Source organism: Oenanthe melanoleuca, chromosome 2 (genome assembly GCF_029582105.1).
Source record: "Oenanthe melanoleuca isolate GR-GAL-2019-014 chromosome 2, OMel1.0, whole genome shotgun sequence".
Taxonomy (NCBI): domain Eukaryota; kingdom Metazoa; phylum Chordata; class Aves; order Passeriformes; family Muscicapidae; genus Oenanthe; species Oenanthe melanoleuca.
In genome coordinates, this window is record NC_079335.1 from 87219888 (window position 1) to 87247127 (window position 27240).

The following is a 27240-nucleotide window of genomic DNA, read 5'->3' on the forward strand; positions in this document are numbered from 1 at the left end:
ACCAAAATTGAATTGGTTAGAAAAAAAAACGTGTTGGCTTTGAAATTTCAGCTTTTTCTAAAAGTTGAAATCTCAATAAAATGGAAGTCTAAGTTTTCCCAGATTGTTGTAATTCGGTATATGAGGTATAAGAACTGAAATCAGGATACCCTGTAACCTCCTTCCTGCAAACCCCAGTCCCTGTCTTCCTTTCCGGTCCTGTGACCTTCCCCTGTGTCCTTGTACCCACCGGGGGTCGGTATGCTGTTCCTAGTCCCTCTGTGTCCTCATCCCATTGGCAGCTAGCCAAAAGCCACTCCCATTCCCTTCTCCTGAATACCTGGTTAGGGGAGAAGCTCGGCCTCTTTCTGGCCACGCCATCGCCCTGAAATAAACTGAGACTGAAAGAGCCTCTTTGTATCCTTCTCCATCCATGATGTGATACTTTGTCTGATCATAAGTAATTAGGAAAAAGACACAGTGTAACCGCGTCACCAGATCCACCTAAATGCTAGGTCCTGTCACTCAAACATTAACTGAAAACACACAAGGTGTGAGACTTTCTTCCTGTTACTGTAACTAAATATGGCCATCCAGAAAGACTGGCAAATTGTTCTGAAAAGGTCTTGATTCCACTTAAACTGTCTAAAGATTTGCTGAATGATCCTAATGGTTCTTATTTGAGCAGACAGTACTTAGAAATGTAATTTAAACTTTTCACTGTGTTATTTACTATTTGTAAATAACAAGGTCTGCGTCTTTTCTTTTAGGTCATTGTTTGTAAGAATCGCTAGTATGTAGAAAAGTCCAGCTGTCTCCAAAGTAAACTGTGGTGGGACACATAGACAAACAATTCAACTCCCTGCTTTGCAAGGACTTTGAAAAATTATCATCCATCTCTTACTCCAACAACCTGATAACCCCAGGGACACCCAGCAGGAAGTTTTGCCTTCCGTACTTTTAAGATTTTATCACAGAGCCCGATTCCCTGAGTTCACAGGATAGGTCAGGTTGGAAGGGACCACAGTGGGTCACCTGGTCCAGCCTGCCTGCTCGAGCAGGGTCACCCCAGAGCACACGGCACAGGATTGCATCCAGATGGATCTTGAATATCTCCAAATAGGGAAACCACAACCTCTCTGGGCAACCTGTTTTAGCGCTTGGCCATCCGCACAGTCAAGTTTTTCCTCATATTCTGTGGAACTTTCTCGGCATCAGTTTATGCCTGTTGCCTCGTCCTATTGCTTGGCAACTCCAAGAAGAGCCTGGTTACATCCTCTTGGCAGCCTCCCTTCAGACTCTTACAGATATTTATATGGTCCCTCTTTTCAAGGCTGCACAGGCCCAACTCCTTCCCTCAGCCTTTCCTCGCAAAAGAGATGCTCCAGGCCCTTGCTCAGCTTTGTATCGCTAAGGAGGTGACTCCTATGCTACCATCGCTGAAGTCAAAATCACTCTGGTGAGGGTTCCAACCTGCTAAGGGGCTTTCCTGTGGCCTTTAAAATAACCGCTGAGGCCGCCCGGGGAGCCGGGAGGGGCGGAAAGGACGGGGCGGGCTGAGGGGAGGTGGCACCGGAGGCGGGAGCTCAGCCGAGCCCCGCCCGCGCCCCGCCCTCGGCGCTGGCCTTCGCAGCCGGGAAGGGCCGGGAAGATGCTGGAGACGCTGCGGGAGCGGCTGCTGAGCGTCCAGCAGGACCTCACCGCCGGGTGGGTATCGCCTAGGGCACCGCGGGGCTGCGGGGGGAGCGGGAGAGCGGCCCGCGTCCCGCAGCCGGCCGGGGCAGGGGGGAAAGCAGGTGACCGGGGGCCGGGGAGGCGGGGACTGGCACAGGGAGGGAGGAAGAGGAGGAGATTGCGCGGATGGGAGCCGCTGTCCTGGCTGCTCTGTCAGCCGGGGTGTCCTCCTGAGTGCGGGGACGGGCTGGGATCGCGGCTCCAGGGTCCCGATCCCCTGTGCTCCCCCTGGGCTGGGCGGCTGATGGCGGGCTGGCGAGCCCTGCGCTGCCGGGGCCGCTCTGGGCAGCGGGAGGAGGAGCCGCGGTGCCCGGGAAGCGGCTGCGGTCAGGGGAAGGAGAGACAGGAGAGAGACAGGGACAGACAGACCGCTGTTGTGAGAGGAGATGTGAACGGGGTCAATTAACGCGCTTGAATTTTTAATGAAGTTACCGACCTTCAGGGTTTCATGGATCAGTGTAATCCCCTAAAGAGCATTTCTGGGCGCCGCTTGGCGTGTGGAGAAACTTGGTTTTCCTTGGAAGATGAGTTGCTGTCACTTGGGGAAAAGAAGCGCAGGATAAGCGGGAGGAACAGCCCCACGCTTGCACTAAAAATTAGAAGGATATTCTTCCTGCGTTGCCTCGGAAGGTTTGTTTGGGTAGGCCCCGTGTCGATGCTGTTTTTAGTACAAGCAGGTGGCCCGAGTGAGTGTCACTGGAAGTCAGTGAGTGGCCGGAGGACAAGGTCATGCCTGTGCTGCAGAGCTGTTGGCTCATTATGAGCCCCAGGGGAGTATCGTGTTGTAATCAATTACTTTTAAAAACTGTGTGGTCTTTGGCAATGTTAAGGCTACCTTATAATTCCCTTATGGTGAATTTTTATATATAGTGAGGAATGTCTGTGTTCCTCTGAAACTTAAAATAAGTACATATCTGTCTCATTTTACCAAACAGCAACTGAATATTAAACTGTCTTAAAAATACAAACAAAATCATTGTTTTATTTCTGTGTGACTTTCTCTTTTGCTTCTCAGAGGAGTTGATATCTCAGTACAGTGTAAGGCTCCTTTGAAAAGGGGTTTTTTCACATGGTGAAAGAGGACAACAGAAAGGTCATAACATGCCAGATCTGATGGTCATTTAACTTTGTGTTTTCAGTATTTATTGCATTGGAGGCAGTATATTTCCATGTATTTTGCTTTCTTCCTGGTGTTGCAATATTTTGTTCTGAGAACAGTCCCTGATTTCATAATGTCCATCTTTGTGTTTTGGCAGCTCCATTAATGTGCCCTTCTTCCGGTTTCCTGTCTTTAAGTGGTATTTTCATCTGCAGTGTAATCTGGGATTTTTTTTTTTTGGCCATCGGGAGCCTGTATCTCAGAACCACAATGGCAGAGACTGTGGAAGACATCTTTTTTTTTTTTTTTTTTTTTTTTTCCTTTATTGTCCCCATGTAGCCAGAACACAGGTTGACTTGGTTAGCCCCCTCTTCCTTCCTTGCAACATAATATCTTGGTGTTCTGGATTACTGTGTTCTGCACCCTACCAAAGTGGTAATAGAAGTAGTTTTGTGATTTTGAGACTTTAGCTTAAAATTGTCTAATTCTCAAAACCCAAAGGAAGTATTTCTGGTGTCAAGTTGTGGCCAACTTGTTAACTACACATAAATGCTTGCAAAGTAGAACAAGTTGAATTTCATGAAATTGTGAGGGGGAAGGTTTTCCAGGGCTTTTAAGAAAATATCACTTCCCAAGGAGTATGGGAACATGTATGTATTGCTGAAGAAGATTAAATCTGGGTTGTGTGGTTTAAAGAGATCAGTTTCAAGTTATTAGCCATTTCTGTGGCTTCCTTCCTTGCTCACTTGTGTCAGCTGTCTAATTCTGTGTATCCTGTGAGCAAGGGATCTAAATTTTGACCCATTCACCTGTTAGCAAGCTTTTGCAGGAGGAGAAAAAACAACCAAATGGAGCAGAAGAGCCCTGCTGTTTTAGGCTGGGCTGTGTACTGGGGAGCATGGCAGTGGAGAAGGGAGAATTGCACAGCTTCCTTCAGCAGTGGGCTTCTTCCTCAGTGCTGTGTTTGTTTCTGCTTGGCTGTTACAAACAGCTCTCTCAGAGGGAGTGGAGACCTGCCTTAGCATGTCTTTTCTCAAATTGTCAGCCACCTGGTGTGCTGTAGAGTTTTGATGTTTCTTTGAGTTCCTGGAAAGTAGTGGTCAAAACTGGGGGAGTGATTTGACTACCCCTCAAAGCAGCCTGAATATCTGTCAGTATATTAGGTTGTTTCTTAGTTTGTGAGTCACTCAGGATTTCAAATCTCTCTGTCATGTCTGGAGGATATCTTTGGCTCTTGTAGTTAATTTCCATCTATCTTATGTCTTTGTCATTTATTCCTCACTTTTACTGTTCAGGACTGTGACCACAAAGGGCATAGAAACTGAAGATAGCCATTGCCTGGGTGGTCAGGGAATAGCCAGCAGGTTTGGTTTCCACTGCACTGGGTCAACCTGACTAGCATACACAGGTTGTCTGAAAAAGAGTGGAAAGAGTTGAGGGGGAGGGTTGTTTGGTTGGTTTGGAGGGTTTTGGATTTTATTTTGCTTTTGAGGAGCAAGACACCAGTCAGTTTGAAATGGACCATATGTGTGAAACAAGCCTCAGATACGCACAGTAGCACTGTGATGATGCTGCTGGAGGTTCTGAAGGCTGGCAGAAGAAAATTTGTTCTTGTGCTGGTTTTGTGTTGGCAGACTTATGGCAAGTGGTACACGTGTATGTGTGACTGTGATGCTTTTCCTTGTTATGAGATCCTTCCTGAAAAAGGTATTCCTCAGGGCTGGATTGGTTATTTCTATGTAGGTCTTTAATTCCTGTCTGGTAAGGAAACTGTATCAAGAGATGGATGGCTTGTATACACAACTCCCATTAAAAAAAAATTTCATACCAAAATGCCTGATGCACTTCTACAAAAAAATCACAAGACTTAGCAGCAGTGTCAGTGGAAATAAATTCATGTAAGGGTCTCCACAAAACTAAGTGAAATTCAATCTGTTTGTGAAAAAAGCTGAAACAAAATTAGCTGTAATAGACTGGAATTAACACATTTTGTGTTCAAACAATTTGTTCTCTGTTTTTGGTGTGTAAATGTCTGATGGATTTGTGTTTTGATTCATAGGTTGAAGACTTTGGGTGACAAATCAAGAGATGCAAAGAAAAGCAGACAAAGGTACTTCTGAATGTTCTAATATATAGCATTAATATAAGATATTCTTGTTAAGGAAAAGTTTGAAGTAACTCATGCATATGAGCCAATTGCAAGAACATTTGCATGTAATTTTACAGAATACTATTTTGACAACAGAGAAGCTTAACCAAAGCACATGCTTTGCTTAATACAGCCTTCATTGATAGGCCTAAATAATTTCTAATGATTGTCAATCAGTTTATAAATTACTATTTAAATTAAATGAATATGCAGTGTTATTAGAGTACCTCATAGAAGATTCAGGTTGCAGTACACTGAAATGTAATTGTTTACAATCTCTGTGAATCTCATGTCCTAAAATTACAACTCGAGTTTTTTTTTAGTGGAAAAGCAGAAATAGGAGCCTTTTTATTGTGGAAAATACATGTGTAATGAAATAGTTCAGTTTTCCGTTTCAAGAAGTTTTGAGAATTGTGCTGGTTTGGGTATTTTTCTTACATTGTTTTGGTTTTTTTTTTTTTTCAGTCCTCTGCATTTTAGTTCTCTGCTTATTTTTTCAGACTGTGTAAAAATAAGGGAAAGACGAGTTGATGTCTGTAAATGTCATCTCTGAGAGTTACTTCTTAAATTGAGCTCAGATATCCTTTAGTGTAAAGCATGTTCTTATTAAAATATACTTTTTAGACACAAATTAGTTTTAAAACAAGCCAAGTGCTAAAAATAAAGCATCTGAAATAAACTGAAAATAAGTTCTGAATATTGATATTTTGGATATATTTTTTTTTTTTTAATGGAGGACCAGTTGTATGGACAAGGCATGGAGGCTAAACTAAGAATGGGTGAAGGTCTGAGTGAAAGTATTTTAGGCAACTGCCTTTTGTTTGTTTCCAGTCCATAATATTTTGGTTCTTCTGGAGTGCTGTTATGAATATCCATTGCTTTTTGTGAAAAGCACCGGGTGAACCAATTGGAGCATCTGAAGCAGGGGAATGCTGAGGTGGCTTCTGTTTTGCTGATAAAGGTCAGGGACAAACACAGCTTAGCTTTGTTGTAAGGATGGCTGAGGGCATGTGGGTGGGAGCTAAGGAGGGGCCAGTAAGGGTGGTGTTGCAGTGGGAGTTTGTCACTGATCCTCTGACCAGGGAGAGAATGATATTTTCTCCAAACAGCTTGAGGAATCCTCTGTATCATTAAACCCCCATTCTTGTGGTGGCCTTTAGCTTCCAGCTCCTGAAAAGACCGCCCATCAGTATGCAATCAAGAAGTGCCCTGGGATGGTGTCAAGGATAACCTCTTGATGCCTCTTCATAACCTCTTTGGCATGCTGGAAATAGCCTTAGGAAAGCCAGAGCTCACCTGGAAATGGCATTTACAAGAGATGTCAAGGACAAGAAGAGCCGCTAGCCCTGCATTTGTAATAAAAGGCTGAAAGAAAACATGGGATTGGTGATGAATGGGGTGAATTACAGCAAATATAGAGGTTGTTGAGTTATTTAATGCTTTCGTGGCTTCAGTGCCTTTTGCTTAGTGAAAAGGGTCAAGGAGACTGATGAGTAGTGATGAAGATAAATTGAAGATACCCAATCCATAAAAGCCCATAGACTGTATGTGCTTTGAGGTATCTCATGAAAATCAAGAGGTACAAATTCCATGTTTCCCTGGGAAGAAAGTACCCCCTGAAACAATGCAGACTGGGGCTGACAGATTATCTGGGATGTAGCTCTGCTAAAAAGACGCTGGAGTTCTGGGCAGACAGCAGGCTGAATGTGAGCCTGCATTCCCAATGCCTTGCAGCAGGAAAGGCCAACAGCTAATGGGGCTGCAGACAATACCCAGATGGAGGGATTGAGGAAGGTGATTCTCCCCTGTTTGAGAAAGGTGTTAATATTCTGGAGTGATTTAGTGCAGCCATCAGAATGGTTGTGGCAGGAGCTCTGTGTATGAGGAAAGACTGTGTTATTCAACCTGGAGGACAGGTGATTTCTGCCTAGCAGCAGCCTGTCCATTTGTGAAGTGGTTACTGGGGAAGCTGGTGTATAGTGGGAACACAAAAGGTGATAGGCTTAAGTTGAAACAAGAGATGATCAGACAGGAAAAGCTGAGAAAGTCTTCCTGAGGAAGCTGCTTTGATCTCATAGCTGATTTTAACAGGGGATTGCAATAGAAACTTCCTGTGGTCCCTTTCCACCTCACTGACTCTGTCACTTTTCCCTTGCCTTAAGGACAAGAAGGATTAATTTATGGTAGACTTTTTTTTTTGGTTTTTTTTTCCCCATTCAAAGTGCAGAACAGTCTATTTGGATGGTCTTCTAAGAGAAAAATTTTGGATGACACCAAGATCTTCACATCCTTAGAAGTACTGTATTGTTAATTTTCTATTACTTATTGTAAGATGTCTTTACACTTCATGCTGTTAATAACGGAAGTGTATGCATAGGATAGGAGATCATTAGAACATTAAACTGGCAAAGGTTCTTTAGTATTTATTTTTAGTGTAGAATATATTCAAGTGCAATATCTGTATTGAGGCACATGAACTTGTGTAGTAGTTTTTTTTTTCAGAATAATTCTGTGCCCTTTTTTCAGGTTAAAATGATGTTCATCCTGTATCTTTTTTAATGGTGCTTAGAAATTATTTAATAAAACTTGTTTTTAATGGACATGGTTGAAAAGTGGTAAGAATAGGCTATCATTAAACAACAAGGGAAAAAAGCAATCCTAGCTTTGGAACAATCTTGTAAGATACACCATGTAATTAATTTTAAACCAAAATTGGCAAAATGTTTGTGAAAGTAGGAATAGGAGGAAACATTTCTATGCTCAGCATATCTGTCAAGTGCAGATATGTGTGCCCACATTTTTATACCAGCCTTCTATTCTTTAACAATTTTGTACATTTGCAATTTGTTTTATAGAACTGCTCAGTGTTTGCCAGAATTTTCTGCTGGACTGGAATTACTAAGCAGGTATGACCTTCCTTTTCTTTATTAGCGTTTGCTTCCTGTATTAGATTTAAAAAATCTAATTTCTTAAAAAAGAAATTAGAGAAGAAAATCAAAGTGTTGCTAGTAGCATTTTGGTTGTTCTGCACTTAGTGGGAGTGGTTACCAAATGATAAATGTGTTTAAAGCTTGCCCAGTCCTAAAGTGCTGTCCTGTTAATGAAACTGAAGTTCTGGAGGAAAAGCCACATTTGAAAGATGACTTTAGTTCATGTCATAATGCTGAAGGGCGAAGGAGGCCAGCACTGGGCCCCAATCTGTGGTTTCATAACTTAGACATATTTGATATAATTTCTTTCAAAGTTTTTGGTTTTTTTGGTTTTTTTTTTCCTTTGGTTGTTTTTTGGGGTTTTTTTTGTTGATTTTTTTTTTTTTTATTTGGAAGGGATATATGTATGATTACAATATTATTTTTTTTCATTTCCTTAATTGAGTTCCAATGATGTTTAAGGTGGTGAGTTGTCTTGTAATTATTGCTGAGTCCATTTAGCTTTTAATGTCAGTTAGCAGGTTAAAAAAAGGAACTACTTTTTCTTTAAAAGACATTATTTCTCACTGCATATTTGCTTTGGCAGAACAGTAAGTACTGGAAAGAATTACACAGCTCTTTAAGCTATAATTTCTGGTAGTACCTGTAAATATAAGCACAGTGACATCCATTAATTCTGTTGTAAGGAGAGTGCAGTAAGAACAGTAATTTTTGTTCTCTTCAGATATGAAGATGCTTGGGCTGCCCTTCATAAAGGAGCCAAAGATTGTGCCAAAGCTGGAGAGGTAAGAAAAAATAACAATGCCGTGCACGAAATATTTTAAAATGTGTAAAGGATTTTAAACTAAAATTTTTAGTACCAGCTTACAGGGTTAACCTTGACCCCTAGGTAAACACCCACACAGCCTTGTTCACTCTTATCATAATGTAAACAGCAATGTGATGCAAATGTGAAATAACAAATTATATGATTCAATGTAAACAGTTGCAAAGATGATGTATGTTACTGTTGTAGCTCTTTAAAAATAGAGGGGGGTGGCTGGGAAAGTACAGAATGTATTTGGGCTTGAGGCACTTTTGTGTTATATCAGGGCAGGGCTGTGCAGCTGACACTGCTGCCCACTCTAGTGCACAAGAGACAGCAAGGTTGGCTTGCCCAGCTAAAAGATTTGGGATGTGTATGTGCTTTCTTGTAATTTCATTTGCTATTCCTGCCTTGGAAGCAAAGTGACAAATTGCGTGGTTTATTTGTGGAATGAAGGGAAAAGAAACTTCCAGTAAGTGTTACCAATGCATTACTCAGCACCAGACTTTCAGTTTCAAAGTTGTTGTTTTTTTTTTAACAGAGATAGGTAGCTGGAGGAATTTGCAAAATATAGAAATTGTTCTTTTAAAAGAATTGATCCAAAGTGGCTAGAATTGTAAATTTGAGAGCTTCTTTGCCCATTGCTCAGACTTTTTCAGTTTCTTCATGTAAAGACTATAAAAATTCAGGAATTCAGGGTGCGGATACAGCCATGGACTGTAGTTGTGTGCAAGAGGAAAAACAGGTAATGGAATTAAGAGCAGGGAAACAATTGAATCATCTCAATTATATATAAGGGAAACATTTTTTACCTAGGATCTCTTGATCCTGGTGTTTTTCATCAAACCTATAAACAAATTTTGAAGCAGTGTATCGTTTTCTTATCTTACTCTATAATAAAAGTTAGGTAGAATGAAACAACAAGAATTGAACTAATGTGGAAATGTGTTCATAAACACTTGGCACTATGGCAGTTTATCACAAAAGCAGAAGAGCAATAAGGTTACAAAGGCAACTTTTTTAGAAGTGTCATTCCTTTTACTTTATTTTCTAGACGACTTTGCATGTGCAGAATTCTCATTTTTATTGTTTAGATGAAATTGGTATGACTGGCAACAATAAACTATTGATCTAAAATCACAGCACTGCAATGTTGTTATTGTGCACCAGTGCAACACTGCTGCCAAAAGTTCAGGTACATCTTGTTTACAGATTTTAGCATCCATAAAATACTTCCTGCATTGATTAGTATATTGAGAAATAAATTTTTGTCATATTTTGTTCAGTGCATTTTGATATAAATATTCATAGTGCAGGGGATTTTTTTGAGCATGTTGCATATTTACTTGAGGAGTACACAAGTGGCAGTGCTGTGAGGTTGCTGTGCTGACCTTATGCTTCCAGATGTATTAATTATAAAAATGAGTCAAGATGATCATAAACAGGTACATAAATTTGCAGTTAAAGACCTATTTGTTGCAGCTGGTCGATAGTGAAGTTGTGATGCTTTCTGCACATTGGGAGAAGAAGAGGAACAGTCTGGTGGAACTGCAGGATCAGCTTCAGCAAATACCGGGATTTTTAGCAGATCTGGAATGCCTCACAGCAAGCCTAGGTAAGTTCTTACAGACATAACAAGCATTCAGATCAGTACAGAGGACTAGACTGGAGTTCAGCTGCTGTGAACATTGTGATTAGGAAATTTAATTTTGCTTTCTGTGCTTTGCTTTACTATGGTAAAACCATAGTACGTAAACAATTTTTTAAAAAAGATAACAAGTAGCAGTGGTTGCTCTCCCACCAGCTAAAATTTTGTATGTGTTCTTATTTGAAAAAAAACCAAACAAACAAATGTTTGAACAGGTAAAAAATGCTGTTCTTGAAGTCTTGTTAAATTGTTAATATTTTTGATAGTATGAACACTCATGTATATAGCTGCTTCTTTTGGAGTCTGTGTAATTTTACAGAATAATGTTTAAACTTAAAATTTGGAATGGGATGGGGGAAATTTACCTGGCTAGGGACATTTTCAAGGCAGAAACCTTTGGTTTTGAATGGTTGGTTTTTGTTGGTTCCAAAGGTAACTTTCATAGATTGAATGAATGTGCAGGGTTAAGATATTCTGAAGTGATACCCAGCTTTTCTATAGGTGAATATTAATGCTGCCTATTAAGGTTAGCAAACACCTCATGTTTGTTAGGTGGGTTGCAATTTTTAAAACTTTACCAAAGGTTAACCTGTTTATTTAAAAGATGAAAAGATGAATGCTTTGGTGGACTAATTCTGGAATCTCTCATACAAAGCTGTTGATCCACTGTTGAAAATTAATTAGGAAAAAAAAGTTGGGGACTCTTAGTCTCTGAAAATTTCTACTATAGCTGAACCTTGAAATGGGCAGGCAGCATTTGACAAGCAGTAGCCCTGTCTGTCCACAGTATGTCTCTTGATGCTTCCATGAAAATCTGTATGGGGTGCATCAAATTAAAGCTTTGAAAAACTGCTGTCTGCCCATGGATTTTAGGTAGCTAAGTTCCCCAGGGAGTGTGCCTGCACTCCTGTTTCTTGCAGCAGCTGGGAAGCATGCAGAAATTCCTCATGTGATTGCAGCTCTGTTTTTTTGTGGGGTGGGCTGGATTTGTGTACTGACATGATGGGAAGAAAGGGAGGGTTCCTTTCTCTCTTCAAGGGCTCATTTCTCATTCTGCTATGGTCAGTGGACGTGCATAAATCAGCTTTTGTTTCTAGGTAGGCTGGTAATAACTTTGCTATTTATTTCTGAACCAAGGAATCTATTCTATTTTATTGCAATTTTCTTATACAATCTTGTTTGATAAGGCTTTATCATCTGTGCTAACCAGTTAATATTGACTGTTTGAAAAAAAAATTTCTAAGGAAATGTAAGTTCAAATAATGATTTATTAAAATACTAGGTTTCATATTATCATGCAGTCCACTGGTAGATCAAAGATAAACAATATAATAAAAAGCTAATGGAATTGCCTTTATAGTTCATAACTGTAAATTATGTAAATCCTGATGAATCGGGGCTACTTTTCTGATTCCTAATACAGTTTTATGAACTAGAATTAATCTTACTCCAATTGTATAATTTCTTGGAGAGAGATGTCTCTAGATATTTTTGACACTGCAAAAGTAGGGTTTAAGGAAGCATTCAGCAGCCTGCTCAGGGAAGCTAATGAATTTTGAAGTATACTGCTAAGGTTCTGAGATTTGAAGCAAACCTTCTAGCTTTACCCTTTGTGTCAAATTTTAAGTGATTTATCTAAAGTTTCTTATTAGTTCCTCCTAGCAACTGTGAGGATTTTAAAATTTTTTTTGGGTTTTATTTTTTCTTCTAATATTTTTTATGGAGTCTATTTGAAGAGATAGATGTAATTTTTACCAAATTCAACATCTAGCCTTCTGTAGGTGATTTAACAGAAATTGACTGCAATATTCTGCTCACTGTTTTTAGTCTTTATAACTCTTAACTAACTGTTTCATATAAATATAAAATGTATTCAGTTTTCCAAGAGTCGGACTATTACTCTGACTGTAAATTTTCAATATGAGTGAAACATTCTGTGGGGGAAAAAAAAAAAAAAAAGTGAAAGCAGAATCACAAAGTGCTGGGTTATGCACCCAAGATGTAATTTGACTAACCTTCATCATTTCAACAAAACAGTTGTTTCTTCTGACATGATATGCTTGTAATAAATCTATTAATGCTTTAATTTGGAAAGTAGATAGGGGACCCCGGCTCCTTTTGGTAAAAGAAATTTCAGATAATGGAAATGAACCTTTTTAGTGACCTATTTAAAATTGGTATAACTCGTGTACAGATTCTTCAGCTTTTGCTATGTATTACAAGACACGTTCTCATTAACAATTTTATAAAGTTCTTTAGCTTAGGTATTCACATTATCAGTCATCCCTCACTTGAAGTAGAAAGTCTGTGTCTTCATTTGATAAATTTATTGTATTATGCAACGTCTTGTAGCTGCTACTGAGAACTTTGAAGAAAAAATTAGTTTCATGTAAAAGTGAAAAGGAACATTACTGACCTTTCAAAGTATGGAATTGGAATCATCACTTAAGCCAGTTTTTATTTGAGATGTTGTAGAAAATATCTGGTTGCTGATATTTGGCATACTTAGTATGAAATGTGTTTTCATGTTTGAGCAGTGGCATTTTGCTCAAACGCCTGTTTTGATTTCAGCAGATTAATACGCACAAACATTGATCCAAATCCAGTTTTTCTCCCTTCTTCCTTTTTTTTTTTTTTTTTTTTTTTCAAATCCAATGTTAAGAATTAACTTGATAGTGGTTTCAGGAAGACTGATCTTGTACATAGATGACAGTTCCAACATAGGTTGAAAATGTTTAACTGGTGGGACTGGGAAGAAAATAAGGCTAGGGATGTAGTCACAGAGTTAAAAGCCTTTGCCTCTTAGTCTTTAGGGTTTTTTTTTAAAGTGAGGGCTAGATAGGTGTGAAAATTCATTGGGGAAACAGAATCTTTTGCACTGCTTTGGGGAAGTATCTTTGTTTATATCTTGAGTAAAAGGTCAGTCTTTTTTACTTCGGATTGTGTATCAAGTATGGAAGTTGCCATTCTCTAGCTTTGCAAAATTCCGTCTATTTTTTTCAGAATTTGCATATATCTTTTACTGAGAAAATAAAGGAATATGTTGGGAAGATTAATGTAAAACCAGGGAATTTGAATAATATTGTGTGAAGACAGCTATGTTCAACAGGGAATTTTTCTCCATAGGCTCCAGGGCACAACTCCTCAGCAGAGGGAGTTGTTGTATTAGGTAGAGATATATATGTATAAAAGGCATACAATTTGGTGCTGTAAACTTGGAAGTGTCTGAGGATTGAACACACAAGGAAAAGGATCCTAGTGTAATTGATGTGTTTCAGCAAAGAAGCTGCTTTAACTTCGTGTAAGTGGTATAATACTAGCTGGGTTTAAGATTCTTTCTGTAAAAACAGATAAAAATTTAGCACTAGTAAAACTGTAATTATATAAAGTTTTTCCTTTTCTTTCTTTTTTTTTTTTTTTTTTTTTTGTTGCTGCTGAATTGAAGTCTTCCTGTCCATATATGTCTTTCACTGCTCATTTTAAGCTTTTAGTAATCTCTGCCTCTATGTGGCCTAGAGGTAGAGGGGAACATCTTTGATGTAATTGCTTCTATCCTTTCAGCTTTTGGACTTTTTGCCTTTTTGCCTTTTAGTCATAAAAAAATGAGCTTTGTAGATATGCCTTTAATACTTCTACATGGTTTCTGTTGTTTGAGTGGCTGAGACAGTGCACGAAAGCTACATCTAAAGTTAGTGGAAACCTATTTTCGGACATACAGCTGTGATTTAGCTGTTCTAACAAATTTTTGTACTCGTACAGAACTACAGATAACATAGGTTTCAGTTAGAAAAATTATGTGGTAAATTTAAAAGAGGTACACTTTAGAAAGAAAGTATTTTCTGGGTAAAATAATCTGTGGTTGTTGACTTCTAGGTAAGTACTTTGATACCTGATAGCTGAAAAGGAAAACAGTGTATGCTAATGGAAGATAATGCAGTGCAATGTCATCTGACCAAACTTTAACCATACTTCAAAAGAATTAAAAATACGAAATAAAGTTTCAAATAATGTTGTTATACTTGTGGTAATGTAAGTAATACAGCCCAGACTGCTCTAATTGGAGTGATGTGACCCAAAGAACAGGGGTTTTTTCATCTATCTAATAAAAGATACTGTTTCTACCAAGTGAGACATATTGTTATACATGAAAATTCCTAATCTAATGGTAAATATGTTTTTTAAAATCTGAAAAAGGTTTATAGGACATGGAGTTTTTTACAGCCTGAGTTTCAAATGGATTAAATCTGTAGTTTTGTCTGGCACTGCCTTTTTATGCAGAGTGCATGTATTCTCTTTTGGGTAAGAGAGGTGTTAGTTCTCAGCTGTAGCTGGTGCTGCTGCAATGGAGCTTGTCTTCAACTTTTTTTTTGTGAAAAGCAATTTTTTTTTCACTTCAGAAAGGAAAAAAAACTTCTGAAACCTCTGCAGTAAAGCAGGATTGTTGCCTCCTGGAGAGATCTCTAGTGTCCATTCCTGTTCTTCAGGAGCACAGTGTTTTCTGCAATTCCCACTAGAGGCTGCTCAAATGCAAGTGCTAGGAATTAGTTGGTCTCTAGAATTCACTTTTCTTCAGCCTCTTTATTTTCCTGTCCTTTGTTGTTTTTTTTTTTAATATAATTTCAACAGCAAATACAGCTTAGCAGGTGGTGGTGGGAGTTTTTAAGTGGAAAAAACAGTGGTTGATAGTACCTTAGTAAATTATCTTCAGCCCTGCTGTGTTTGAGAATTTTGCAGATTAATAAGGGAGCAATTATTCTGAAAAGCAAGTTAGCACAATGCAGGTATTTGGATTTTAATGCACTCAGAGAAGTCCATTTCTTAAAGAGAAAGGGCCTACCAATCATAATTGTAATCATGATATTACGCTTTGAATACATCTGGGTTTTGTGAAAGAAAATTAAGTATGTGGTAAACAATGAATATTTCACATCACAATATGTAGAACTGAAAACAATTCTTCCCTCAAACTTCTTTCTTCGTATTTGCCAACTGCCTTTTTTTTTTGTTTTGTTTTTTTTTTTCCCAGTCCCTACCCCCCCCCAGTGATCTATATACAGAAAAATAATTCAGGGAAATATTTGCTGATTATTTGATTCGTGTTGCCCTTTCCTACTGTTGTGGATCTTCCTTTTTAGGGACTAAAAAAATGATGTTAAGTGAAGTCAATCATATGAATATGCATCCTGGCAAATTTGCTTGTGAAGTCTTAACTTTTGCTTTTTCAGGGGAACCACAAGGATGGCTATTTATAATGGAGCAAGGGCTAAGGAAGTTGAAATTATGTATTGTCCAACATAGGCTTCAAGTAGAATGGCCAAGCCAGAATGAAGGATTTGACTGATGCCTTCAGCTTAGTGTTTCCTTCTTTTGAGCATCTGAAATACATCAGCTCTGGCTGCTATTTGTTTCTAAAAATGTGCATTGTTCTTGTTCCTGCAATTTACCTTCCCTCTGGTGTAGGAGAAGTCCTGGCAAAAAGATGAATAATATTCCTGTAATTTACACCATTTCATCCCAGAGTGACCAGCTGGTTAGGCTTTGGGAAAATAGTTTTTCCACTGTGGAATCCTGAGGAGATACATGAAATTTAGCATTAATCACTGTCAGGGGGAGTGATCCTTTGATACAAGGTTCACATGGTTTAATTCAGATGAGGAGGGCCCTCGGGAATTGTCTAGTTCCAATTTCTACTCAAAGCAATGTGAGCTAGGAGATGAAATCAGTTTTCTCAGGACATGTCATAGACAAGATCTGTTTGAAGTTGAGACTGAGCAATTATGTTTAAAGACAAGATTAAGAGATGTAAATGTAAAATAGGTAGATTTAATCATAAGATTTACATATGTATGTAAAATAAGTAAATCTATATTTAGCTCTCAGTAAACAGTCTGTCTTCAGAGACATAAATATATGTTCTTTTATACTGCCGTGGCATCATGTGAAAGTTAAAATTCTCCCTGTATGCTTTATTTTCGCTTCATTTGAATAAATGAAGATTTGACCTGGCTTTGGCCAGCCCAGCTTTATTTCTTGGGTTGGTACTGTGTAGGAAGTGCTAATTTTCGCTTCATTTGAATAAATGAAGATTTGACCTGGCTTTGGCCAGCCCAGCTTTATTTCTTGGGTTGGTACTGTGTAGGAAGTGCTAAACTGACAATCTGCTCAAGAGGGAAAAGTATGAGTCCTGAATGCTTCTCCTCCTCAAATACAGGCCAGGAGCCTGTGACACCACGATGCTGAGACAAATAGAGTGGTTCAGCATCTTACTACAAGGGAACCTCAGATAGATCTCCCTTTAACGTGACTCTGCTGCCACTCTTTACTGTGGATTTGGGCTGAGATTTGTTTATCTTTTGGAGCCATTTGTATGTGTGTAATTATCACCATGTTGATTATTTACCTTTTTGAAGTCCTGTTTGTGTTCAGGTGAGCTGTCTGTTGGCCCAGTTTGATATTCATACAAATCTTTCTTACAGCCCAGCTAGAGGCAAACTTTGAGGAAATGGAGAATCATCTGTTGTGTCTTGAGGAATTATGTGAGCAGTGTGAATTGGAAAGATACAAATGTATGCAGACATTACAGCTGGAAAACTACAAGAAAACGAAAAGGTAAATAAAATAATTGTTATAAATATAAATTAGCATACAATATAAGCCTTTTTAAATTAACCCCCCCATATAGAATATAATCCCTTTTATTTTCATCTTCTAAAGAAACAATAATCTTTGACAGGACATTGCAAATTTGTAGTACATTCATTGAATGTCTTAGTGGTGAACAAAGACTTCATGTGTTTGGAAAACTATCATGGCATTGTTAAAATTAAGTTGTGTTTGTTATTCTCTACAAAGAATTGGAATAAGGGCTATCGTTAATAAGCACAGATGAACTGTTGTTTCTTTTAATCCCTTGCTATGGTTTATGGATTCCTTTTTTTTTTTTTTTTTCTATGCATCGTCAGGTGTGTCAGGTTAGGAACTGAATTTTCCTCTTTTTCCTTTCAGTTCTATCAGTATCCAATCCTATAAGTACCTTTCACCCTGTATGAAAGGTATTAATCTCCAGCCATTCTCTATTTGTAAAAGCAGGGCATTAATTCTTGGAATCAAAGTTCAACTTACAGCAGTATATGTGAAAATTCAACTTTCAACACATGAGCTTCAGCTTTACCTAAAAGATAAAGTAGCAAGAGAAAAATGTGCTTAAATATCTTAAACTGTTGACTTTCTTGATTTTTCTTACTGCCAGTGCCAAAAATAACCTAATCTAAGGAGATAAGAAAACATTTTTTATATAAATTAGGAAATGAGGAGTTGAATTGAAGCAGTTTGTCGAAGACAGTGTCTGATAGCCTGTTTAGGAGGGTTGGGTGGATATGGATGTTGGCTGACATGAGGATAACCAGGTTAGTTGATCTGTCCAGGCAGGAGTCCTACTGTTAGCCAGGGAAAGCACCCTGGTACCCTCCTTGCCTCCTTGATTGTGGAAGCAAGTTTGATACATGTGGTAAAATCAGAACAATTCCCTCACAGTTCTGGTAAGGATAAGATATTCAAGGGTGGAACTGTGCCAGACAGCACTGGCCATATTTTCCTTAGCTTACCTGTGTTCACCCTCCTTGCCATTCTTGTAGCTCGTTCTACTTTCATGGTTTTTAAAAATTCCAGTCTCTTCTCAAAAGATCTATTCACCCCTGACTACTTTTTCTCTACTGGTTCTCAGTTATTATGTAGGGAATCTTAGGCTTCTATGGTGTTACAGATCCAGTTACTGAAGGAATGCTGATGTTGCAGGTTTTACCTCCCAAAAGGTCTCCCCTTTCAGTTTTCTGTGAAATTTTGCTGTTTCTCACCTAACTGCCCTTTAAACACCTGTGAAATCCAGTCATCCCTCCCGGTGTTACCTGTGGCTTTTGTCAGTATCTTACTATGTTACCTGTCATATCTGGCAGTTTCTCATGTCATGTCCCTTTAGTTTTTCACATCCTGTTCAGTTGTCTTAACCGCAGGCCAGGGCCTCAGCAATGGTCTGTAATTTTCCTGCAGCTTGGATTCGCTTTCTCAGGTTAGGGCAAATCCGTATTTTCTCTCCAGGAAGAGTCAACAGCAGTCAGTATGGCTGAATATTCACTTGTTCAGACCTACTTGAGTAATCTAAAATTTAAGAGTAATAATTCCAAAATTCTAAATATGTGCTATTTAGCCAAGTAACACAAGTTTAAAATAATGCAATTCAGATTTGCTCCCCTATAATAATCTTTCTATAGTTTTCTGAATGGTTTTTGTTCTCTGTCATCCTTGCTCCCTTTCTCCTAGCCGCTGCTTTCAACATCAAAATAAAATGTTAAACTATTGCCTGCTCTGCTTAGCAGCATCTAATCAGTTTTATAAATAGAATGCTAAGCAAGCTACTTAGTGTAATTATAAGCTGATTACATTTGGTCAGACCTAGACAAAACAGGAAAAATACAGGTAATTTCTGGTTGATCATTACCACTCTATTTATTTAGATAAGAAATTAACTGCTAGCTCATTGCAGGAAGGACATTGCCAGTGTAGGTGCTTGAAGAGTGAGCAGCTGGTTAACTTGACGTGAGTGTAATTTGTGGTGTATGTTTGGAACTCGTATCCCGTCTTCCTCTCTTTAGTGCTTGGGGTTTTTTACTGTGATACCAGCTGAAAGAATCAACGTGGGGAGGGGTCAGGAGTCTATGCTCTCTCTGTAGCACAAAATTATTTTCAGGGAGGAAGTGGTTTTTTGTTGAAAAAAAATAAAATAATCTGTTTTGACAATATAGGGATGAGAACTGAGATGAATATGAACTCTTGAAACTCGGGTTATTTTAGGCATGTAAAAAAAGGTAATTTCGTTATAAAGTCACTGTAGAGCTTAGGTTAGAAGCTAATGTATTTCAGATCTTTTGAAAAAATCCTATATGAAAGACTCAGAAGAAGGTGCTTTAGGTCAACATTAAACCTATGAAACGCAGCTTATGGTAGCTATGGGAACTTATTTTAAGAAATAGGTCTCCCTATTAAATAGAATAACTTTATTTCCATTCTAACAGATCAATTTTTTCCCTCTTGCCATTGTCTTGAGTACTGATTTCAAAGAAGATTCGTCAGTCCAGGATCTTTTGTCAGTTATTTAAAAGCCTGGGGGGTTGGTTGTTTTTTGTTTTTATTTTTGTTTTTGTTTTTGGTGAGCTTATCTCTTGAATTTTAATATTCTCTCTTTTGTGTTTAAATCCATTGATCAGGATACCAGTACTGTTGTATGAAGTCTAGATTCCATCCTTGTTTTCTCTGGTTAGTTTCTGCAATCGTTTGGATGTATGTCAGCATTAAACCATGTCCTTTTGTTCCCTGTCTTTTTTCAATCAAGCACAATTCTTCTTCTCTTTCCTTCATTCTCCTCCTGAGGATATTCTGATTGCAGTGAACTTTGTGTCTCTTTAGTCTTACGTGGCAATCCTTGCTCTCCCAAGTGCACAGTGTCCTGGCAGCACTGTCAGGAGCTCACTTTCTTGTCATCTTTTTACGTGTCCTGAATAGCAGCCTTGTGGTAAGATAAATGTTTCTGACCTGAAGCTGTACTTCCTATGATGCTCTTGGTACCATTTGTATCCGTTTCAGAGAGATCACACATTTTGAAAAATAGCAACTCCTGATTGTTTTATCAATTGAACGGAGCTGCCCAAATACAGCATTTTGTAGGAATACATTAAGAATAGCAAGGTCCTTGTCACTGGAAATGAGTGAATAAGTTTTACTGTATGTTGACTTAGAACATAATTGTCTGAATGATAATTTTTTTTAGGATGTCTTTTTTAAGAACCCTCTCTGTTTTTCAGTATTTGTCAGCTTTGAGAACAGACATAGAAGGAAAATAAATATAAAAATCTATCATCCAAACTTTAGTGGGACTGCTGTTTTTCTTTTATGATGTTATTTGAACAAATGCTTTACTTGAAGAGAAAATAAGTTCTCAAAATTTGTATTTATTCCTTATTTTGAATTTTAGAGGTTTATTTGCTGTCAAATAAAGTGTAACCCCATACTTTTGTAATTAGTGCAGTAGGTGAGGAGTTGGACAGATTGTCTTAGTGCATGACCATGCCTTGATGGTGCTTTAGTGCTTCTGGGGGGAGGAGAATGTTTCATTTACTTTCTCATTCAGAAGTGCATAAAATTTATGGCAGCTGCATTGTGCAGATTAGAGATGTGTGTGAGAAAGTGTCTTAGTTACTGTTGTTTTCTTCTGTAGACTTTATCCCTCTTTTTAATTGCTTTGGGAATAAAAGGAACAGTAAGGGTTGCTGGATGTAGATACAGTGTCTTATCTTAGGCCTGAACAACATAAACATCTGAAAAGTAAATACAAAAAAAGCTTGCATATCTGTAGCTCTTGCTTAGATCCCATAACATTCCTTGAGTGATAGGCTGGAACAGTACTCTGTACTATAGAGCATCCTTAGTGGTGATTCCCTCCCATCTGGCAGTGATATATTTGATTTTTCATAACCCTTTCAACCTTTACATGTAATTTACTCTTTATATGTAAAAAAGTGTATATTCCCCTTTGTAGCAAATGTTTCAAGCAAGTATATTTGGCCTTCTAACATCAGGTATACTGTGAATTATTTCTGAGACCTCAGCTACATGTTTCATTGTTCTCATCTAAGTTTTCATCAGTGTAATTTTTCATGCCATACTCATTTTAATCAGTCTCCTAGTGGTATGCATTTGGAGCTGCTATACCTCTATGTAACTAAGTACTTAAATAAACATTTTTGCAAGATTGGATGCAGGACTTTCTTTATCTTTAGGATAGTTTACATGGCAGATGTGCAGTGGATGACTGGCTTTGAGTTTTCATTAGGCATTGTGTAAGTTTGTATATGCACATTGCAAAGATGTCTTCTATCCTGTTTCATGAGTTTGAATACAGCACAATTAGCAGCAAGTGTTTTCATGGTGATAACTGGCTGGAATTAATTTTATGCCCATCAGTTGTTGCACTTCTTTGGGCAGACACGTGGAATGAAAATTCCTATTGATCCTGAAGAGACTTGTACAAACTTTGGAAGAGTTTCATGGATAATTTTCCTTCCTTTTTTTATAGTTTGAAGGCTCTGAACTTTCTTTTGTTTGCAAGAACTCTTGCATTACAGTATTCTGCATACACCAAGCCCAAAGGAGTATGCTGCTTCATTATTAATGAATTTTACTCCTGTCAGTGCTCCCAGTATTTGGAAACATTGGGCAAGACTGAACACACAGCAGATTTGAAGATTGCAAGGGCTTTGGCAGTTTTTTCTCTTATTTGCAAATTGTGAATGTATGGTATACTTTGTCACTTTGAAGTTGATTTAATTTTGCCCTTTCTCTTGTGGTCTTTGCTTGATACAGAGAGACAATGTCATTGTTACAAAGAGATTTACTGCTTACCTTGTCCCTATAGTCTTGTTTTCTTTCAAATAGGCAAATAAAAGACCTTTTTTTCCTTTGGCTTTTGTGACCTGTGGTTAAAGACTGAATGTTTGTGTTGGATCCTCTGTATCCTACAGCACCTTTTAATAACGTTAGCTAGAAAATGTTAAAACATTGTGTCAGTCCTGCATAATTTATCTCTACCTTTATGTGGTGCTTGTTAGTGGGCATAATCTGCAAATCCTGTCAAGCTGTTAATACCAGGCATTCTTTGTCCAGACTTACTGTACCAATAATAGGAACAGATGGTTTAGTACTGCCTTAATCATCATTTTGTACCCTCCTTCTCTTCAAAAATGCATTATTTATATGTGTAATTAATTCATTGTGGCTAGTGGCAGAAGAACAGGGCTTAGGTGCTTGTCATTACTGCACGGAAATTAATTCTCTGTGTTGTGCCTCCTGATAAATTCTGCGTTTCTTTGCTATGGATTATTTCCTGAGATCTTTAATAAATCCTTCCCGCTTACATTGAAAACCAATTCATTTAAAAGTAGTTTAAAAAATATACTAAATGCAATCATTGACAATGCTTCTGTGAGGGAGATTTAACATTCTTCTGTCAAAGGGACTTGTTGAGGATGCCTGAAGGGATACAAGTTGTAATTTCTCTGGCACAGTTGAATTCATGCACATGGAATCATGCATTCAGCATTTTAGGTGAAGATTGCACATGGAGTCACAAGCTCTTTTTACTTACTTGTTTCTGTGAATTAGGGTTGTACTGTATGTCACTTACTGTATAAAGCTTGGCCAGTTTTTGAATACTGTCATTTTTCTTCTCTTCAATGCTTATGGGGAAATTGATGGCCAGGTTGAAAGAAGGTCTGCAGGAACTCCTTTCGAGAAAAAAATGGTGGAGTTGATGGTGGAGGTGGCCATTGATGGTGGATTGTTTGCACGTTCTCTTTTACTCCACCTTCTCTTACATTCTTTCTATTTTCTCAAATTGTAGCTTCTCTTAATTTTCTATTCACAAATTTTAGCTTTAAACTTTAGTTCCTAAAGTTTTAAAAACAAAATGTGTTGGTACATGTACGTTTTAGTGATCCAATGACATTGCATTCTAAGATAAAAGTTTAAAAAATGTAAAAACTGTTGGGTTTTTTGGATAACAACAGGATGAAAGCAAAAGCATTAAAAACTGTCCTGTGCAAAATCCTACATCTGAAGGCATGAACGTTTAGAAGGAGCTAAGCATTTTTCCACATTTCAGATTCCAGTTTGGAGTGGTTCTAATGGTAAGTGGTCTGTGTCAGTCTCTTAGCAGAGGTCAAAACTTGACTTTAATGACTTCACTTCTACCATTGTCTTATGATTTTAAGGCTATCTCCTTTATTTTTTACTGTTCTTTTGAATGATAGTGCCTGAAAGCTGGCTCCCCGTGTTCTTAAGATTTATTTGGGCTTTGTTGAAATATGCTTTCACTGAACCCTGAAACTGCTGAATATATTAGGGTAGTACTTGTTTTTGGTTGTATTTATTAACTTGATTACCAGTTAATGTTTGTAATTTCTATTGAAAAAATTTACTGGGATCAGTTCCTTCTTCTGGATTGGCGTTAACATAGAAGTTTTGCTGGAAAACAGACTTCAGCTACTTCTGTATCTGCATGAGTATGGAAACAAAAAAAAATCTCTATTGCAATATAATTGAAATGCCTTAGTTCTCTGCTCTTTTAGTGGATGAAATATCACTTTTGTTGATGAAGAATCCTGACCTGTCTTCAGTGTTTTGTCAGATGAATAGAAATCCATGCCTGCAGTTCAATTCCTGCAGTGATTTAGAAATAGTATTGGGTTCTACTAATTTTTCAATATTTAAAGGCTTTTCATTGCTTCAGTCTCAAGTGTATTTCAAAGTAGTAATTGACCTAAGTACCTCTCCTAAGTATCTAAGAGGTACTCAATCAATCTCAGGGATGGGGAAAACAGTTTTGTGTCAGGATTTATAAAAGTGCTAATCCTAAGTACAAAAAAAAAAAGTACTTGAATTATTTCTGTGCACCACACAAATGACATAGGGTTTGAGTTCTCAGTTTTTTGGCTTTTACCTCTGATGACATCCAGAGGAAAGTCCCAGAGGAGAGATCTCATGGCTTTTTAGTTTAATAAAGCTTGAGTCAGGCTATGGAAGGATTTTATTTTTAATATATTATTTTGAAAACTTTACTGTGCCAGACATAGCAAAGGAAATGCAGCATTTCTGTTTCTGGGTTGGATCGTGTTGGGTGCCATAAATATTTTTAGATTAATTTGGTGATAAGCATCTATACTTTATTCAAATGTATTTTTTGTAAATAGTATTTACAACTCAACATTTATTAACACATATAACTGTAAAATCTTTCAAATTTAATTCTCAATTTTTAGCATTCATATGCTGTCTTGATATTGTTTTTTTTTATATATGAGTCTAGTAGTGGGAATTTACTGACTGTTACTTTTAGAGCTTGTGTTATAAAATCGTTCCTGACATGAATTTAGGACTTTGTTGCTTTCTTATCTGCCTGTTCTCTTCTTGAAGATAAAATATGAAACCATTAGTTCTGGCTGGTGGCATCTTTATAAGGAATGTGGTGTTTCTGTAGTCTCCTTGGTATCTAACTGGATTCCTTGATGTTTAGTTACACTTAGGGAATTGATCTTAATGTTACAGCCCTTTGCAAGACACAGTAGAACCCGAGAATTTTTTTCTTGCTGGTGCTGAACAAATTAAATTCCCTTTGATCTCAGTAACTTAAAGCAGGATAGTTATCCTGCTGGTCCTCCCATATTCTGTTTTCTAGATTTATTTTTGTTTCTCAGTGATACCAGCACAGCCTTCCTAGTGTCCATCTCATCTGCTCAGTGGCTAGAGCGAGGTTAATCCAGCAATGCAGTGAAAAGCTTTAGGGGAATGGGAAGGTCATTGGGAATTTGTATCTGCCTTGTAAGTAGATTGTGACTCTAACTGGTCATGTCAGTTACCCTGTGGGAGGAGTCTTACATTGTAAATGGTTTGTTTCACCTGTTGTCTCCACAAGTATATTTTCTCACCACAAACCCTGAATCTCAACTTTTCTGTACATGAAGAAGTTGAGACCACTTACATCATCATCATTAGAACATTCCAGGTATCTTGAAAACTGGTAACTGAGTTTGATGTTTATAGGATTTGACAGAGTAATTGAGCACCTCCCCCCCACCATCTATTTTATGAAAACAAGAAGCTGTAAATACAGGGATGAACACTATTGCCTATATGTGTGGCCAGATAGTTTTCATAGAAGTTCAGTGTCAGTGGAGCCTGTACAGCCTCTTGATTCTCAGGAAAGAATCTGGGATTTGTAAATTGCTCTGCATACAGAACGAGAGCTGTTTCAATGCCTTTATATTATGATAATGTTAGACTTTAGCCTGTTATTGTAGCCTTTTTTTCTTTTTTCAGCTCAGAGGTGCTGAACTTTGAAAAGAGCTATTTATATTATAATGTGCCTCCTAATTCAGTCCTTTCTTCTGAAAGCTTCCTTTTAACTGTGAAAAAGTAAAATGTATTCTTATATGAGTAACTAGCCAGATTTGTTGTCAGAAACCTAAAATTTAGTAGCTGAAGAGCCTATAGTCAGATGCCAGGTAGTTGTATTGATCAGTGGTCAGACTCGGCATGGGAACTCCTTTAATCCTGGACAGATGCTGAGCAACCCACACTGGGCTTCAAGAGCTTCATGAGTAGTGAGGCCAGAGGCAAGGCAGATGTGTTTCTTTCTAATAGTAGTGGAAAGGGTTATCTCATCCATCTGTGAAGTGCATGAATGTTCTTTTGGATGAAAACTCTTTAAAATCCAGGAGCATCGCCCTATGGAGTGCTTTCAATTGCCTTATGTTTCCTCTTGCTTGTCTTTTAGCCTTGCTTTGAAGGCCACTTCTCCAAAACAATTTCAATTTAATCCTTTTCATTTTAATTGCTCTCACAAATTGCTGTTTGTTTACATTGTGTTCTGAATATGAAGCTCAATTCTTAATGTGAGGTCAGTGCATTCTGCAGATGACCTTTTGTCTCTAGACTCTTAGAGAAGACATAGGAGGAATCTTCTTTCTGGCAGTTTATCAGTAAATACAAAAACATTTATTTACTTGTAAAGGGGAGAAGTGTAATGCTCTATTATGTTTTTCTCTGTACACCTATGTGCCAGGTCTTACCCAACTAGAAAATGTACTGATATACTCTTAGGTCATCTATATTTCCAATGTCATCACAAGTCAGTTTCCTTTCCACTTCTCAGTTTAGTGTCATGTTCTTACCAAAGCTGTTTATAAATGAGGTTAAGGATTAAAATTGTCAATATTCAAGTTTTTATTTGGATAAATTGACTTAATAAATAAATAAAAAAATCTTCCCATACTGCTGATGCTGAACGTGGTTTCAATAAGCATATACTTCAGTATGTATTTTTAATAGAAGTTTTATTGAAAATCTTGTGAGTAATCACAAGATATGATTAATTTATTCTATGTAAAATATAAAATCTTCATTCTTTGGGTCTGAATTGGTATAAGGATACTATGAAGTCCAGATCCTTACATTTCAAATCTGTATTTTTAGTGTATGCTAATCTTAGATACTTTTAATTTTTCAGAGGGTAAAAAAGTTTTTGTCAGATATTAATTTCCAGCTTTCTTAACGAATGGTAATTATGTATATGGATATAGGGGCAACATCTTAAGGGTTGTGCATCTCAACCCTAAAAATATTTATGGATTTTGAAAAGGAAAATTCTGGGGATTTAGTAAGAATGAGTGATTGGCACTTGGTTGCTGTATTACCATCTTGTTTACTGACCTCTTTCAACACAATAGCAGTAATTATTTCGTCTTTCCTTTTGTCGAAAAGTGTCATAAAATATCCTGATTTTAGGTGCAAGTAACGTAGTTTTTCCCCTCTTACTTTCACAAGATGTTTCCTCCAGTATGGTTTTGTTTCAGTCCATGGAAAACAAGCATTTCCTGTGATTGTTGTTTCCTCAAATACTCTGCCATTATTAAAAAGTAAAGAGGGCAACTTGTGAGAGTTTTTAAGAATTTTTTAACTCTATTTAAGAGTATACAGGGTAGGAAAACTTTTTTGGGGTATGAACCTGGAAATTACAGGTATTGTAAAGTTATTGTAAAGTAGCTTTTTTCTCTCAGATAAAAGGAAGAAACCAGCTTGGGAAAGAGATGGAGGAGAAGCAGGAAAGGAAATAGATACTCACAGGAAGTTGCAACTAATAGAATTCTTTACTGTGAATCACACTCTAGCTTATTTCCTGGTAAAGCACCCATTTTTCAAAAACCGGTATTTAGCATTTGGTGACAAAAGTGGGATATTCTCTGAAAATGTGGAGGTAAATGCATTCTTTTTCTTTTAGGATGCTTTGTTCTG

General features: G+C 37.7%; 1 protein-coding gene across 1 annotated transcript in view; it reads left to right on the forward strand.

The window, feature by feature from the left end:
- Positions 1-1526: 1526 nt before the first annotated feature.
- Positions 1527-27240, forward strand: part of DTNBP1 (dystrobrevin binding protein 1) — a 61714-nt gene continuing 36000 nt past the window's right edge. Inside the window, exons 1-6 of the mRNA XM_056483729.1 lie at positions 1527-1686; positions 4872-4922; positions 7817-7867; positions 8616-8676; positions 10179-10311; positions 16821-16953. Coding sequence (XP_056339704.1) covers positions 1631-1686; positions 4872-4922; positions 7817-7867; positions 8616-8676; positions 10179-10311; positions 16821-16953 — 485 coding nt within the window. The 5' untranslated portion in view covers positions 1527-1630. The remainder of the gene's footprint in view (positions 1687-4871; positions 4923-7816; positions 7868-8615; positions 8677-10178; positions 10312-16820; positions 16954-27240) is intronic.